We start from the raw sequence: 17,174 nt of genomic DNA on the forward strand, positions 1-17,174 counted from the left end.
AAAATCAAACCCTATGTTTGAGAGTGTTGTCCAAACAGTGCTCAACCACCCTCTCCATGAAGAGCCTTTTCGAATCAGTGATATGAATTGGCAGTTTTTCAGTATGCTTACAACACCGAAAGATAAAGTGTCTTTGAAAGTTCATAAAGTGTGCAAAATGTTACTCTTTCATTTAGAAAAATGTACACTAGATGTCCACAGACTAACCTACATAATTCAGATATGCTCTTACATAACAGTTGAAGTATGTAATCAATCTGAACACAGATAATTTTCATGTTTCAGATACTATGAACATGATTTCACAAATAAAATTCTATGAAGCTGAAGGCCATCACTCCAGAAGGAACACTTTGCTAGGGTCTGAGCAAGAGTATAGTCTTCTAGCTCTTGGATCAGCAGGTAAAATTTAGATTTTGAACTTAAAAAGACATCTTAACCAATTCCAATGTTCAGAGTATAGATACACTCTGCATTTTGTTCCCTCCCCCCAAAGAGTTACAATTAACACAGAGGTCATAATCTAATGAGGACAAACACCTGCTAAATTTAAATATCAAAATACATCTTTGCTGCATTTGTAAGTAGCATTTTATTATTTACTCAATGCCAGCAATGATGACCAAGTTAAGAAACATCAAAATAAGAAAACAAATCCAGGTTTTTAATGCACTATTTTAACCACATGTCTATGCTTACTACTGATGTGCAACAGAATGCTGGAAAGTACTGTTTGAAACAGGTAAGAAGGAAACTATTCACTAACAACAGCATACATACTGTCTGAGCATGAAAAATCTTAGCATCTGGTAACGCTTGGTATATATAGTACTAAACACCACAAGAAGAAATTGTAATAATCATAATAGAGAGGTCTTGAATTGTCTGTCTGAATATTGCACATCAGCAACCTTAAGGGCAGCAACATGAATCTTCACATTCTGCCCTATGAAAACTAAAAATAAATGCACACACATACACACTGATTACTAAATAGCTTGGTTTAAGAAGAAACAGGACATGATGTTTTTTCCTGCCTTTCTCTACAGATATGCCAGCTCATGAGAATACATCCATATAAATGCTCTTACCGGTAAGAACTGATCAGTTCTGAACTCAAAGTCATCAACAGGTAAAAAGCCATTAAGGAAAATAATACTCATTGCACAAGACTACAGTAAGCTAGTATTTTATGAATACATAACAATTATAATGTGAAAATGTTGGTAGTAAGTTTAAAGCTGCTTATTTTCCAGTAACATCTAATTTAGAATTAATCAAGTTTCTATGTTAGTAAAAGGATATTTAACTTCAGTGTTGTAGCAGTTTCGATACGAACCTAAAAGACAAAATATGCATAACACTTATGTCGATTAAACATTATCCTGATTATCAACATAGTATCTAAAAATATCAAACCAGTTATTTTAGTAATTGAATTGTTCTTTGTGTTCTGTCATCCTCTAAGAAATTTGGTTACGGAATCACAGAAACATAGAATCCTAGAATCATTTAGGTTGGAAAAGACCTCAGAGATCATCACGTCCAACCATTAACCTAGCATTGCCAAGTCTACTGACCACTGACCATGTCCCTAAGCACTACTTCTACCTGTCTTTTGAATACCTCCATGGATGGTGAAACAACTATTTCCCCGGGCAGCCTTTTCCAATGCCTCACAACCCTTTCAGTGAAGAAATTTTTCCAAGTATCCAAGTTAAACCTCCTCTGGAACAACTTGAGGCCATTTCCTCTTGTCCTATCGCTTGCTGCATGGGAGAACAGATTGACCCCCACCTTGCTACAAACTCCTTTGAGGTAGTTGAAGAGAGCCATAGGGTCTCCAGATCATCCTTTTCTCCAGGCTAAATAATGCCAGCTCTCTGAGCTGCTCCCCATAAGACTTATTCTCTAGACCCTTCACCAGCTTTGTTGCTCTTCTTTGGGCACACTCCAGCACCTTGATGTCCTTTCTGTAGTCAGGTGCCCAAAACTGAACACAGTATTTATTTGAGGTGCAGCCTCACCAGAGGCCAAGTTCAGGGAAGCAATCACTTCCCTAGTCCTGTTGGCCACACTATTTCTGATAAAGAAATTTGGTTAGTTCAACTCAAGACATGTTTTTGTTTGCTTTAATTTTAGTATCCTTTACAGTTAGTTTGGCATTGCCTGGAGAAACCACCTGGAAAAACTACACAAGAAAAACCTTCACAAACGTCAAGAAAGAATTAAGCAAGATCTTTCTATCACAAGCATGTGAAAGAAACTTTCACAACAGTGAAGGAGTTTAATTTGAGATTATCTCATATCTTGCTGTCACCCAAAAAGCAAATAAATCAAACTCAAAAGGTAGCATGTTCTTCCCTGGTAGATATCGGGAAAGCACTAACTACGAAGTCATAACATTGGCAGGGAAATCCATCCTGTTTTTGCTAAAGCTGTCTGGAATCACGGAAATAACTGTTAGATTGCCAGTTAGTAATATTTAACAAACTAGCTAGGTTTTGGCAGTCTCGTTTGTTTTTTCGTTTTGTTTGTTGGGTAGATGCTAGGTCTGTTCAAAATAAAAAACACTAATACAGCTTCTCAACTTAACTTCACCTGCTGGTAAACTGAAATTGTTGATTGAAACCACAGAGTTGTGCTCAGATTAGCAACCAATGACATTTATCACAATCTGTCAGCAGACAATAGCTATGTTGATGCTTAAATAATATTGTATACCAGATAGACTGTATCACAGAATATTCTTGTTTTATCTATACAAAGTGTTCCTGAGTTAATAAATGATCTATCTCAAGATTCCTCACAACTTTGTTACAAAAACAGATGGTTGCTCTTGCCATTCATTTTCCCAGATTCATCACCTAGTGGACATCTTAAAGGTTGGTTTCGTGCCTGTGAACTTGTTTTCCACTATATCCACAGACTCCCTCAAAACTTCCCAACAGATTATTTTCTGCACAACACAACAGACTTTGAAGTGTGATGTTATTGAGTTTCCAAGGTTTATATAAGGTACAGTATGCATGTTTCACCTGTGTTTATAGAAAATGTGTAACCCAAAATATTTCTTATATTTACCACTAGGTCTTGGTCTTGAAGCAAGTTACGAATTGCCTCATACAACATAGGCCTCAAGTCTGATTTGAATTTAACTGAAATCCACTGTCCAATCAGCCAGATTACTCGTCGACGTATTGGTTTATACCTTTAAAAGAGGGGAAAAAATATCATACTCATTCATTCATTATGCTTGCTGTTCTAAATTACTTTGATGAAAAAGAAATCTAACAATCAATACAAAAACAATATTCTGCAAGACAAGTATTAAAAAATTTCGTCAAGACCACCTTTCCAGAAATTTAATGTAGAATTTTTTTTTTCCAAATCAAAATTCTTCACCAGAAGGCTTGGGAAACAAATTCATGTCTGAAAACAAACAAACAACCAAAAAAACCACACAACTCTTCCTAAATGAATCTTGAAGATGTCAGAAACACAGTTTATTTTGCGCATAACACAGCAATAACTACTGCAAGCTCCTGCCTCCACAGGAATTTCATCCCAGGATATCACAAATGCCAACCAAATGGTATGATTAGGTGTCTTTCTTACTATAAATACAACTATATCACCTGTGGAAGATTTTTTGTCAGTTTTTGCTTATGATATATGGGTAGACTGCATACATATACCACCATAAATATGCCAAAATCAGAATATGCTGCCAATACCACGGCAGCTTTACAGATTGGTGTTGGGGCAGCATTACAGCAAAGGAATAATCATATATACAGGATCTCTAATTTTTTCCCATTTTTCTGACATTTAGCATAACCATTACAGTACTTGGCCACTGGCAGATAACAGAATGAATTTGTGATATTAAAAAAAAAGAGACTAATGAGGAAAATAAAAAAAATAAAGCATCGGGGACACAGTTAAAGTAAATAATTAGAAAAGAAGTATACTGTAATGACAAGTACTTAACTTTCTTAAGGTTAGCAGGATCTTCCACTGTACATGAAATTTAACTGTATTTGTAAAAAAATGTTTATAACTGCCATTTACAAATAAAAAAGTCAAATAGCAGCTCTTTATGGAAAGTCATTTACAACTTATACCAGCTCTTAAGGGCATTAGCATACAAATTAGTTCATATTTCATTTCACCAGACTCAACTGTTATCTGAATTTCAAATAGAGAAGAAAAAATAGCTAGTTGTTTCAAAGGACATTAGGGTCACTACCACTGACTTTGAAGAGCACAGTAAGACATATTCTGAGTCAAAGGGTGATTTGGAATTCACCTAATGAGGATAGCAGTAGAAAAGGATTTAGCGTTCTTCCCCCAAGGGAAGGGTGACAGCCTGAGGAAATAGGAGGAACACTGTCTTCCTAGTCAGAGTTGTCCATCTCTACTCTGAGGTACCAAAAAATATCTGTCAAAATACCTTAAGAGAGACACTAAAGACAGGTACTCACATGAAGGCCAGCCAAGTGAAGAGGACTTTGGTGGGATGCAAAACCCTTGGCAGACAAACTATGGAACACTCTTCACACAGAACCAGACTGTAATCATTCACACTTTTTAAACATAATTCAAATTTGCCCTTACTTCCCTATTTTATTGCTGGCCAAACTAACTGAAGAGTGCTACAGAAGGCTTGTACTAGTACCGAAGAACAAGTCACCATCTTGGCCAAGCTACAGTTTCACAGATATCACTTCCACAGATTTCAGGGCTTTGCTGCCTAAAGGCTTCTGGGAAGTCAAGAGGCCTACGTAATTTCCTTCAAATAAGAAAATGTGGCTGTCCTGAGAAAGTTTAGTGAAGTCAAAGAGCTTCAAGAGGACAGAGTGATAGTATCTTTACAGATCGTGGGAAGTAGCCACCACACTAACAAACATTAACAAAATATAAGTTTCACAAACATTGTCACATCTGTGACTGTTTACCTATTCATATTTCATGCCTCTGTTCATTTAGTGGATGTGTTTTAAATAACAAGCATTTCTCAGTTCTGCAATTATCAGATCTTCTACCTTACCAGATCTGTATCAATAATTCATGTTTCAATAAGGAATACATACCAAACCAAGGTGTTTACCTGTTATGAGAAACCTGCAGTTCTGCTAGTAGCTGGTTTTTAAACCACTGATCAAAATCCACACTATCAAATAGCTCATAAGCAGCCAGTCCAACCGCATTATACACTGGGGAAAACAATAAAGTCATGCTTATTGTTTGGTTTAATGTTTTATTTTTAATTCTAAATAATCACACTAATTTAAGACTAAAAACACTTTTGCTAGTGTAAGTGCAACAAACAAAAGCAATGCATATAACTTAAATAGAACTTAAACACTCCTGAAAACGGTTAAAAGCAATAAGAACAACGAAGATCTCATTCTAATATCAAGAGTGGTTTAATTAGAGGCCTCAGACAATTCTTTTGCCAAAAAATATCCCTATCTATAAAATAGATAGAATATAGCCATGACAGCATTGCAATTCATTTACTTGCAGAGAGGGAAAAATAGGACAGTAAAGGACATTGTCTAAGGGCTTGTTAAAAAGCTGAAAAAAATACCATATATTTACACGAGTATCTCTAAAAGTTAACACTGACATCGAGCGCAAGGAAAAATAGGACTTAGATCCTACTTTCCAAATGTCTTAAAAAATACATCTTGCATATGCTTCATATAATGTTTAAGAAGTCAAGCACATACACAATAGCAGCTCTGTTCCTTCAAAGGTAAAGTAAAATTTAATTTACCAGCATCTTTAATCAGTATAGCACTCGTATCTTCCATGTTCGTAGTTCCTACAAGACAAAAAGTTAAAGAAAAAAGCATAACTAAAACAAAGAATGCAAGCAAGATGCTTTCTTAAACAAAGAGCTTACACTTCAACTAACTATGCTCTAAATTAGGACTACATCACTATTTTTACTTACAATTCAGTGTTTAAGCTTTGATACCTTTTTCAGTGAGTATACTGAAATCTAATCTGCTTTCACAACCTTTTTTTGACTTGCTTCCTCAGATCAGAATTACATTTCATGACAATATGCAAGTCAGAAATTGCAGTTTAATGAGCAGATTGAAGACAATGTGGTAGACATTGTAAACAGTTACTACCCTGACTTAGTTCTGATATACTTTATATGTTTATGCATGTGTGCTTAGAATGCCAAAGTAAAAATTTTCTCAAGTCTTGAAAATTAATGAACTCTTAATACCATCTTGTACTTTAAGTCTCAAATTGAAAATATCCAGAAATTGGTACTTGGGGTCTTCAGAGAAAAAAAAAGTATGAGTATCTGATAGCATAAAAGTAGTATCTTCCATAATTCTTGGAAAACAAAATAACTTAACCCTTCTATAAGAAATCTTCTGCTATTCCCAGTATCAAAGCACAGCAAACCATCCAGAAACTTATGTATACTAAGAGGTTCTGGATGTGAAGTCAGAAATAAACATTCATTTTCTGAGCATGGTTTCTATTTAATAGGATGTACTCAGCCATTCCGGTTAAGTTCAAATACAAAACATTATAGTAAGTCACATACGATGCAACCTGGAGAAACAAAACCTAAGCCAAAATGATAGAGAAAAAGTGCCAGTTACTACTTGTTATCTTCTATGGCCACTGTAAACTTCAGCTTGGGAGCAAAAAAAGAATAACTTCTCAGCCTGCAAAGGCTTCTGTTTCATACAGAAAAAGACTAAGATTTTAAGACTAAGTAGATTGTACAGAGCTGGAAAGTCCTCTAGACCCTCCAAAACAACAGCATAACTTGAGCTTTCTATTTAAATGTTTTTTTTTTTTCCCCCTGATTCTTGCATAGACATGGCAAAATCAACATAAACTGTCTCGCAACATTTGAATAGAAAGTTCCCAGTGAAAACCAATCTACAGACTTCATTAAACTTCACCATTCTCAAGAAAGCCTGGAACCTCACAGAAGCAGAAATGCTTCTATCTTTGTCAGTCATCTAAAAGTCACATTGAAAAGGAAAGAATCCTTAGGATTTCCTCTTCCTACATACACATTGTATTTTTTATGGCAAGTTTAAAAATGTTAATGTATTAACAAATTCTTTCAAATAGAATACAAAATGAACGTGCTATGTAGCACTAGCTATCACAAGGTAAATTTGTTTAATATTTGATAAAAGTTGATAAAACAGTTTATAAAAAACAAAAAACACTACATTTTACAGTTCCTGTATGTTTCAAACAACTTACCTTGCAGACTGTGAACCATTTCTAAAAGCACAGGGGTAAGAGTCTGATTGTACTCATGGAAAATATCAATAAAAAGAACTTCTGTACACGGCTGAAAATTTAAAACAAAAAAAAACTTTCAGAATCAAGACAATGGCAATTAAAATGTATTTTTTGCTGCATTTTTTTAAGTGCCGAATACCTTACACCGAAAGCCATAATTTAAAATGTAACCTTCTGTAGACAAATTAGTTTTATATGAAATACCATTTCATATTATACAGTATATAATATGAAACAATATTAGCGAGCTCTGTGGTACAAGACTGCATCTGTGGAGTGCCACAGATAACTCAGAAGCTAGTGACCACACTGTAGGTATTTCACAGTTTCCTTTTGGATTAGTTCAGTCATTTGGACTGAATGCAGAGCTATACTTGCATTTTGGAACACATTAGATATTCAATGTTATTTTAGTTTTAATCTGAACGTAACCCAGCGAATATGCTTTGAGATCTTGCAAAGCAAAGCACAGCATGGATAATTGGGAGATTCACTCCAAAAGAACAGTTTTGATCTGATCTGAAAGGTACAGATGCATCTGAAACTTCATTCATCATGTATACTAAAAAAGTCATTAGTGATAACATCAGTTATCAGTTTAAAGAAGAGAATTTCTCTTCAATAACCACCAGATCCTACACAATACAAAATGCTGAAGCAAACTCCTTTTCCTCCGTTCTAGAATATGAAGCGCATAGTTTCCAATAAATTTCAGAAAGTTTAACCATTGATAAACAAATGAAGTTCATTTACATTAATTTGAATGAAATTTCTCTAACTAAAGATTTTTTTCTGAAAAACATGAGCTTATCTTTTTACCACCTATCATCTCTCCTGGTTACAAGACTATTAAGAAGTGCATGCAGAGATGTACAATGTTTTATTTCAAAGTGAAATACTTACTCTGAGACTGTACTTCCAAGAATCTCCTCCTGTCTCTTCTACAGCTGTTATTTCACAAAGAAAAGGAGAAAGCATTATTTCAACTATGGTTCAAACAAAGTTTAGTATTTAAATGTGAGTATCATGGACAACTGAGAAAGCTCTCACATTATGGAAAACACAGACATACACTCCCTCTGGAGGTTTAACAAGACTGCAAAAAGTAAACCAATATTGTAGGAGGTATATATATTATACCCGTATCTAAATAAATTGTGGCCAACTATACAAGTTTCTTACTGAAGCCTTCTGGGTCCTCTTCCCACATTGTTAATTCTTCCTCTGTCAGCAGAAAATAGTGAGTGACTAATCTCCTACATATCTCCATTAGTGTTGGATATGTGAAAAATGCCGTCTTTATTTTATGTGCTTCAAGAGTTTCAGGACTGCTATCTGAAATGAAACGCATAAAATTTCAGATTACAATTAAATAGTGAGGAAATTCTTCAGTATACGTGTGGTGAGGCCCTGGCACAGGCTGCCCAGAGAAGCTGTGGATGCCCCATCCCTGGAGGTGCTCAAGGACAGGCTGGATGGGACTTTGGGCAACCTGGTCCGGTGGGAGGCATCCATGGCAGGGGGTTGGAATTAGATGATCTTTAAGGTCCCTTCAAACCCAAACCATTCTGTGATTCTATAATTTAATTTTAGTAGAGTTCTCAAACACTACAATTAGATGGCCTTTCAGTCAATAGTGCTTCACAAAATATTTACCAAGTTTTACAGCTACTACTTAAGTGAAAAACACTGTTTTACTGTTGTTTTATATATATATATATACACACACATACATACACACACACATATCACATTACTGAAGAAATTAATTTAAAAACACAGAATTCAAAGAAAGTTTCATTTATATCTATTCAAAAAGTTTATCCAAATATAATCTTAAAAACAACTAGGATGACATTGTTTGTTTGTTTTTGTTTTAAGGAATTAACAGTGGTTATAGAAAGTAGCAATAAAAACAAATACTGCATGCTATACAACCAACACAAACACTGTATATGTTTGGCAAATCCATGTCCATATATATCAACACTTTAACCATCAATACAAGAATTACCTGTATAGAGACAGAGGCATATATTACTAAGTTTTGATGCATTAAGTGCTTCAAAAGTACGACTCGAGTTCACTAACAACTCGCAAAATTTTTTTCACAAAATATAAAAATATATTTAGTAAATAGCAGTACCTTCAATATATTTTGATGGCTTATAAGCATAATTTTTTACAATCATCTTGATGAGATTCATGCACTGTACAATAAAGCGCTCAAATACAACTCCTTCACCAGCCTCTGTGAAAACATAGCTTACAGCGAACTCCAATGACCTCTGAATTAAAGATGTAAATGAAAAAGGATGTTGATCCAGGAAGTCCAAAAGCTAGAAATTAAGCAAGTAGAAGATCAAAAAAATCAATTTTTTGTGCAAGTCTTACATTAAATGCTTTCATAAAACTATTTACATAAAATTATAGAAAATAAAATTGAAAGGAGGAAATTAGGAAAAGATCAGTATCAATGCTTAATGAAGCACTAGTTTCTCCACTAAATTATTGATTCACATTCAAAATTATCTTTTGTTAAAAGTTTAAGGAACAATACCTGTTTTCAACTTGACCAACTTGATAGCAACACAATATGTAAAACACATCCACTACAATTAAAGCCGTCAACATTTTAGCACATTGCTTTCCACATGTACTTCTAGAGCAGCATTTATATTTCATGTTGTTTAAAAACAAATTCCAGCCTCCAACTGGGTAACTACTAAGGAGAGGCAACCCTCCGTATTTTCACTGGACCATAAACATACAGCAAATTATTGCCAATTTCCAGACATCCTATACTGTATCACGAAAAGCAATTCCAATGTACACAGACCATAAGGAAAAATATTTAAATTGATCACTACAGATACTTGCTACCTGTTCATAAGACATACCAGATGCTACTGACATTCTCATCATTAAACACACGGGACATAAGAAAGATAGGAGGTGCAAGGGTAAGATGTTTTAATTCTTTTTTCCCCACACACCCCACACCGCAGAACAAGCACTTGCTTCTTCACCGTAGTTCTTCTAACTCGTGATCTAGAATGTGCTTACAACTTCCTGATCTCTACTACTTGGAAAAACACCTAAAGCTAAATTCTTGCATCTTAGTTTCTATAGATGGTAGATTATCTATGAATAAAGTGTATTTTCTCTCCAGATCTATGAAGAAAAAAAAAAGATGTGCCCCCATACTCTGCTTATTAGTTCAAAAGAAGACTTATTAGTTCAGAAGAAGAAGTACTATGATAAAGACTAAGAATGTTGGGTAGAGTACCTTCAGTTCAATTTGCTGATAGCTACATGTGCCTCCCACCTATTATAATTATGCTGAACATTTAAATTAGAACCATTGTCCCAAAATATAATTTGCAAACAATGGGAAGTCATTAGGTTTTATACCTATTAAAGGCAGAGCAAATGTCAATGCTAAAATTACCTTCTGATAACACAATTAATGGTTGCACAGAATTAGCTGAAAACTCAAAATGTACTATATAATACAAAAGTCAAAGACTGTAAAAGTGAGAAAGAGAAGGGTTATTTTTGTTAATTTTCTTTCAGTAAATCCGAACTGGCCAGAGATTCAATAGAACTAACAGTGCCTGAGAAATAGCAATCTAAGTATATACAGAAGTACTTAACTGGATGAAAAACCTCATGATTTCTAATAAAGACCATGATTTTTTATTTTTTAAACAAAAGACTAGTTAATAATTTACTTATAGAATGCCATTCTATTTGCATTAAGGAAATTGATTCTTTGCTCCTGTGATTTATGTCAGCATGAATATACAAATACATTTCTGAAAAAAATAAAATAAAATAAAGGCTATTTTATAGCAAAGAAGTTCCAAGTTGCAGTACCTTCTTTTTCTTTAAAAGATCTGAAACCTACTGGTTTTAAGGAACATACATATTGGGGACTGGGGACTGCACTGCTCAAATCTATTCAGTAACTGTATGGAGAATTTACTTACCACTTTAGTGAACAGAATTATAGTCTTTTCTAGACGATCTCTGCATACGTTTTCTGCTCTTATACTTCTACCTGGTAAATCAGATATTTAACAACTATCATTTTTTCAGACTCCCCTTTTCTTTCTGGATAACTAAATCTTAAAAAGTTAATACTGGTGAACAACTTGTTTTATCTGCAGTTCAGGGGTTATAGCAGCCAGAAAAAAAAGTTCTACGGCAGAATAAATTCAAAGTCATAAATTGAAGGTAATGAGTATTGCAAAAAAATAATCTTTAACCATTTCTCTCAGCTGCAGTGAAAGTCACTATAACTGATCTGAATAAAACAGTCGGGACATCATTACACACCACTCAATCATAGAAGACAGTCAAAATAATGCAAGCAAAACGCTAGCATAGATTAGCAAAATGCTAGCAAGAGCGTACTGAAAAGCTTAAAATGCCCTCATAAGAAAACTATGGTATATCCTTATTACATATGTATGTATGTGCTTTACTAGAAAACCCATCATAAAAAAAAAAAAGGTTATGGACACCGGAAAACAGTCTGAATTCAGAAAACAAAGATAAAAGTTTTTATAAGAAAATAGAAAAAATAAAGACAGCCGTACTGACAGCATACAAGCAAAGAAGATGATATAACTGAAGTAGATTCTAGTTTCATTATAGTTAGTGGTGTGTGCTTTTGAAAAACAGCTTACTGATAAGGACTACAGGCCAGTCAGTCTCACCTCTGTGCCAGGCAACAACATGGAACACATTCTCCTGCAAACCATGCTAAGGCACATGGAAAATGAGGTGACTGGTGATATCCACCGTGGCTTCACTAAGGGCATGTCATGCCTGAGAAATCTGGTCTTCTATGACGGGGTTACAGAATTGGTAGACAGGGGAAGAGCAACTGACATCATCTATCTGGACTTGTGCAAAGCATTTGGCACTGTCCCACACAATATTCTTGTCTCTAAATTGGAGAGACATGGATTTGACAGATGGACCACTAGGTGACTAAGTCTTAGATGGTTGCACTCAAAGGGCTGCAGTCAATGGCTCACTGTCCAAGCAGAGATCAGTAATGAGTAGTGTTACTCAAGGGTCAGTATTGGGACCAGCACTATTTAACATCTTTGGCAGTGACACAGACAGTGAGAATGAGTGCACCCTCACCAAGTTTGCCGATGACACCAAGCTGTGTGGTGCAGTCAGCACACTGGAGGGAAGGGATGCCATCCAGAGGCACATGGACAGGCTTCAGAGGTGGGCCTGCGCAAACCTCAAGAAATTCAACGTGGCCAAATGTAAGGTCCTGCATCTGGGCCAGGGCAATCCTAAGCACAAATACACACTGGGTGGACAACGGATTGACAGCAACCCTGAGAAGAAGGACCTAGGGGGTTTTGCTGGACAAGAAGCTTGACATAAGCTGGTAACCTGCGCTTGCAGCCCAGAAAGCCAACCGTATCCTGGGTTGCATCAAAAGAAGCATGGCCAGCAGGATAAGGGAGGTGATTCTGGACCTCTGCTCTGCTCTCGTGAGACCCTACCATGAGCACTCCGGAGCTCCCAGCACAAGGACATGGAGCTGTTGGATCAAGTCCAGAGGAGGGCCATGAGGATGAACAGAGGGCTGGAGCACCCCTCCTGTGAGGACAGGCTGAGGGAGTTAGGGTCGTTCAGCTTGAAGAAGAGAAGGCTCCAAGGAGACCTTATAGCAGACTTCCAGTGCCTGAAGGGGGCCTACAGGAAAGTTGAGGAGGGACTCTTTGTCAGGGAGTGAGTGGAGTGATAGGACAAGGGGGAATGGCTCTAAGAAGGTAGCTTTAGATTTGATATTAGGAAGAAATTCTTTATTCAGAGGGTGGTGAAGCACTGGCACAGGTTGCCCAGAGAAGGTGTGGATGCCCCATCCCTGCAAGTGTTCAAGGATAGGCTGGATGGGGCTTTGAGCAACCTGGTCCGGTGGGAGGTGTCCCTGCCCATGGCAGCGGGGTGGAATTAGATGATCTTTAAGGTCCCTTCCAACCCAAACCATTCTGTGATTCTATAGAAACCAAAATGTCAATAGTAAGCTTCAGCTCATTTCTTATCATAGGACATTTGAATCCTATGACAACTGTCAAGCATCAAGATGGGATTGCCTTAAAAGTCATTCAATTTATGCCAGAAGACTATCTAGCCAAAAATGAAAGAAGGGGCAGAAAGAGCATGATTACAGCACAGCAGAATGGGCAGTTGCATGCAGAGAAGACTGTATTATAGAAGACCAAAAAAAAAAATATTTTGGCATTGCACAGAGTGGAAGTTTCAGTAAACTTTCCTATAAACAAGGTTCAGAGTCCAAATCAGCACTTCTCACCTAAGTACAAGTTCCCAAGTCAACTACTTTCATTTGTATCGAAAAATTATTTCTATTCAGCTCAGATGTCAAACACTGGAAAGAAATTTGTTGAATCCTAAAAGAGTGGCCTGACAAGCTTCAAATTAAGGAATGGTTTGCACTATGGGTGAATTAAATGAATGAATGGCTTTGCACACCTACTGCAAGTGAGGAGAACAGTGTGTTGAGATGCAATTCCACTGAGCATTTTTTTTTACCTGCTTCAGGTAACTTCCCTACAAAAGCAGTAACACTTGCCAGTTATGCTTATACTTCTGTTGACTGTGTTAACCCGTGGTTGTCTGCCTAAGACTACTATTCTGCCAGGCATAAAGTACATATAGCTGAATGTGGTAATTATTTTCCGTTTGACAGTTACCAAAATATATAGCAGACTCAAGGAAATATGAAAAACAAAAAGAAAATTCAAGATGATGTGTATTTCTGTGGTATCTACATATTTGAATATGCATACTTTGTCACTCCATGGCTTAAGACACTTTTCTCCCCAAAATAGGCAATATAACACCAGGTATGATTTTGGTGGGATTTTAGTCTTTTAATACAAAAGCAAAAACAATGTTATTTAAGTCTTTCCTGTGCAGTCTCAGCACCGCTTAAAATAACTCTGCATTTATATAAAAAGATTTTGATAGAACTGTATTACTCTCTCATCCAATTTCTAATATTTAACCAACACAAGGAAAGATTAAGATACTTACTACACTCCAGAAATTGTTTTAGCCGTTCAAACACTGCATGTAGAAAACCCTGAAAAATATAAGAGTATGTGTGTCTAAAGATTAAGTTCATTTTGCACTGTATTATGAAAAGAAAGAGGAGTCAAACATAATGTTAACAGCTCAGACATCACAGGATCACTTTTAAGTAAGTAATTAATTTTAATGGACAAGCAATTTCATCATGAAACAAGTAATTAGCTAGCTAGCATACTGCATAGAAGATCTTTGTTAGCACCACACAAATAGCACAATATCTCCAATAGAAACAGGAGTCTGTAAATACAGACTTACGCTTTACAATCTTTCCTTTTGAACTCAGCATATAATATGGCAGGTATAACTGTTCTCTACTTCACAGTTTAGGATGAAGCTGTTAGGTACCCAACTTTTTCAGCAAAGTAAAAAGTGTTTGGGTGTGAAGGAGAGATTTGGGTTTCATTTTGTTGTTGTTTTTGCCCTAGATGGGCTGCATACCGCAGGCTTTCATCTCATAATCAGAAAAATTCTATCATGGATAAATACATCATTACATTCATCGTTAAATGAAAACATCCTTTCAAATGATGGGGGAAGAGTACACATGGAATCTACCAGTAGAGAGAGAGATGCTATTATCACATGACACAAACTGGATGGACACTTTTTAAGGTTTGTTTTTTCCTTTCCCCAAAGACATCTTGCCATTGATGTCACAGTGTCTAGGATCTACCTAGGGTCTGATGATCCTTAACTTTGAGGGGGCAACTTTGAGAGAATATTACTTGAATTTCCTTTACAAAACAAAAATGTGTCTTTCAGCCATCTTTAAACATTGCTGTAACACCTGAAATATTGACAAAAGATTTTTAAATTAGAAACAAATACATATTACTTACCATCACCTCTGCACTTCGATGAGGTTCTACAAATCCATGGACTGTTAGTTTACGAAGCACTAGGAAAAAAGAAGTTACTTGTGTAGATATTTCTCATGTTCAGATTTCAGACCATGATTAGTTGCTGTGCATTTCTTCCAATTTCCAAATTTAAAAAATACATTAATTTTGGGCCTTCGGACACCTCAACCATACCTAACATGAATATAATCTCTTGAAATAATTTAAAATTCTGTACATTACGTGAAAACCAATGAAAAGAACACTAAGAATTACTGAATTGTAAAGAATTCTGCAAACACTGTAAATATTCACCCTCTACAGGGGGGGTTCTGTAAATGAAAAGGGCCAAGCTAGGATGCATATGCCATCTTTTTAATTTTCTCAGGTTTGTTACTGCCAGTAACCCAAAGAAGCCATACGCCACAACTTCTGAACTAATTCAGGACTGATATCAACCACACTGCAGGCACCACACAAAAATATTTTAATTCCTCAATGCAGCAAAGTACAGTAAGGATATGCGATCATTCCACCATTAAGTACCTGAGCAGCAACCTAAAATCTAAACTGACCGATAAAGCTACCTCTTAACTGACCATGAGATGAACTTAACAAAACAAATTCACAGCTCAGATTCTTCAGTTAAGCACCTAAAGTAAGACAGACAGATGCAAGTCTACACTACAACACACGCAAAAATGTGTCCTGTCATGCCTTCCACTTTCCCACCTCCAAGACTTAAGACTCCTTACCACATGCATATCAGAATGGTGCGTTCTGAGGAACAAAGGTACTTTCTTCCCCTTCTGAGTGCACCATTCTTATTCTGCTTTGCTAAAGGCACAGGTAAAAAGAAGCCAAGACTACTGGCTTTCCCAACAGGCATGGCTTTATCAGATGTTAGGACTCTTTACCAGAGAACTGTTTATCATCTGGTGTAAAGAAACTTATTTCATTACTTGTATTAAATAATTATTCTGTATTATTACCTTTCAATGATAACAAGGTCCTTTCTAAGGAATTTGTAGCGGCAGCTTCATCCCCTCTACAAGCTTGTTGTAGGAACGTATCTGTATGATGATTCCACAAGGAACACGCAAAGCTATAAATACCAGATGCAAGCTGCAAAAGACCAACAATATTTGATTTCCTGAATGTATTAAAATATATTCATAAATTTTAAATGGCAGTTGAGACTATTATATTACTTAATCCATCTTCTTGTATAATATAAGCAACAGTGTTTCACTCATTCCTTTGTTGTACTAAGTTTTACTGACTCAAAACTATTTTCCAGAAAAATTTCTTGTCTTAATTTGAGTATGTTATGATAGACTCATCTGCTTCCCTGACTACTTGTTCTATGACTATCGCTTTAAAGCTAACTATCTAGGCCTCCTTTCTTATCTGATTTTCACTAACTCTAGCCATAGGTCTAAAACAGAGTACGAAGCTTCAAAAAATTCCAGCTGTTCTCATTGCCTTCTCTCTCACAAGATTTAAACTACTTGTCTTACACCATAGGTAACGTCTGAATCAGCTTACACTGGGAAAACAGGTAGCAGTTACATGCATATATCTAAGCAAAAAAGTACTGAACGATGCTTACACTGAAACTTATTACCATGATATCTGCAAACCCTGGATTCACCTCGAATCATTTAAAATATAGAATGCTTGATGGTTTTCAAAATAGTAATTGCTTTATTAACAATAAGGGGGAGTAAGAGAACCACAAATATATATACCATCCAATAGGAAGACCCACCACATACTTTTAACATCTGAAGTCATTCAAATGGCAATTGTAATTTGCATTACTGCAGTACCTAGAGACCTAGTCATGGGGCTAGGGCTAATTTAAATTCTTTTAGTCAATAA

The 17,174-nt window shown here is 36.0% G+C and overlaps 1 protein-coding gene across 7 annotated transcripts in view; it reads right to left on the minus strand.

Annotated features, from left to right (window-relative positions):
- The window catches only part of IPO11 (importin 11), a 108,949-nt gene that overhangs the window by 61,533 nt on the left and 30,242 nt on the right, over positions 1 to 17,174 (minus strand). For all 7 annotated transcript variants that reach the window (XM_083817378.1, XM_083817379.1, XM_083817381.1 and 4 more), the window contains 13 exons: positions 16,283 to 16,415; positions 15,291 to 15,349; positions 14,395 to 14,443; positions 11,295 to 11,365; positions 9,449 to 9,641; positions 8,485 to 8,637; positions 8,206 to 8,249; positions 7,261 to 7,351; positions 5,786 to 5,833; positions 5,114 to 5,219; positions 3,085 to 3,211; positions 1,306 to 1,339; positions 1,092 to 1,132 (listed from right to left, as the gene is read on the minus strand). In XM_083817378.1, the coding sequence (XP_083673504.1) occupies positions 1,092 to 1,132; positions 1,306 to 1,339; positions 3,085 to 3,211; positions 5,114 to 5,219; positions 5,786 to 5,833; positions 7,261 to 7,351; positions 8,206 to 8,249; positions 8,485 to 8,637; positions 9,449 to 9,641; positions 11,295 to 11,365; positions 14,395 to 14,443; positions 15,291 to 15,349; positions 16,283 to 16,415 (1,149 nt within the window). The remainder of the gene's footprint in view (positions 1 to 1,091; positions 1,133 to 1,305; positions 1,340 to 3,084; positions 3,212 to 5,113; positions 5,220 to 5,785; positions 5,834 to 7,260; positions 7,352 to 8,205; positions 8,250 to 8,484; positions 8,638 to 9,448; positions 9,642 to 11,294; positions 11,366 to 14,394; positions 14,444 to 15,290; positions 15,350 to 16,282; positions 16,416 to 17,174) is intronic.

This window comes from Anser anser (assembly GCF_964211835.1).
Source record: "Anser anser genome assembly, chromosome: Z".
In the NCBI taxonomy this organism is placed as follows: domain Eukaryota; kingdom Metazoa; phylum Chordata; class Aves; order Anseriformes; family Anatidae; genus Anser; species Anser anser.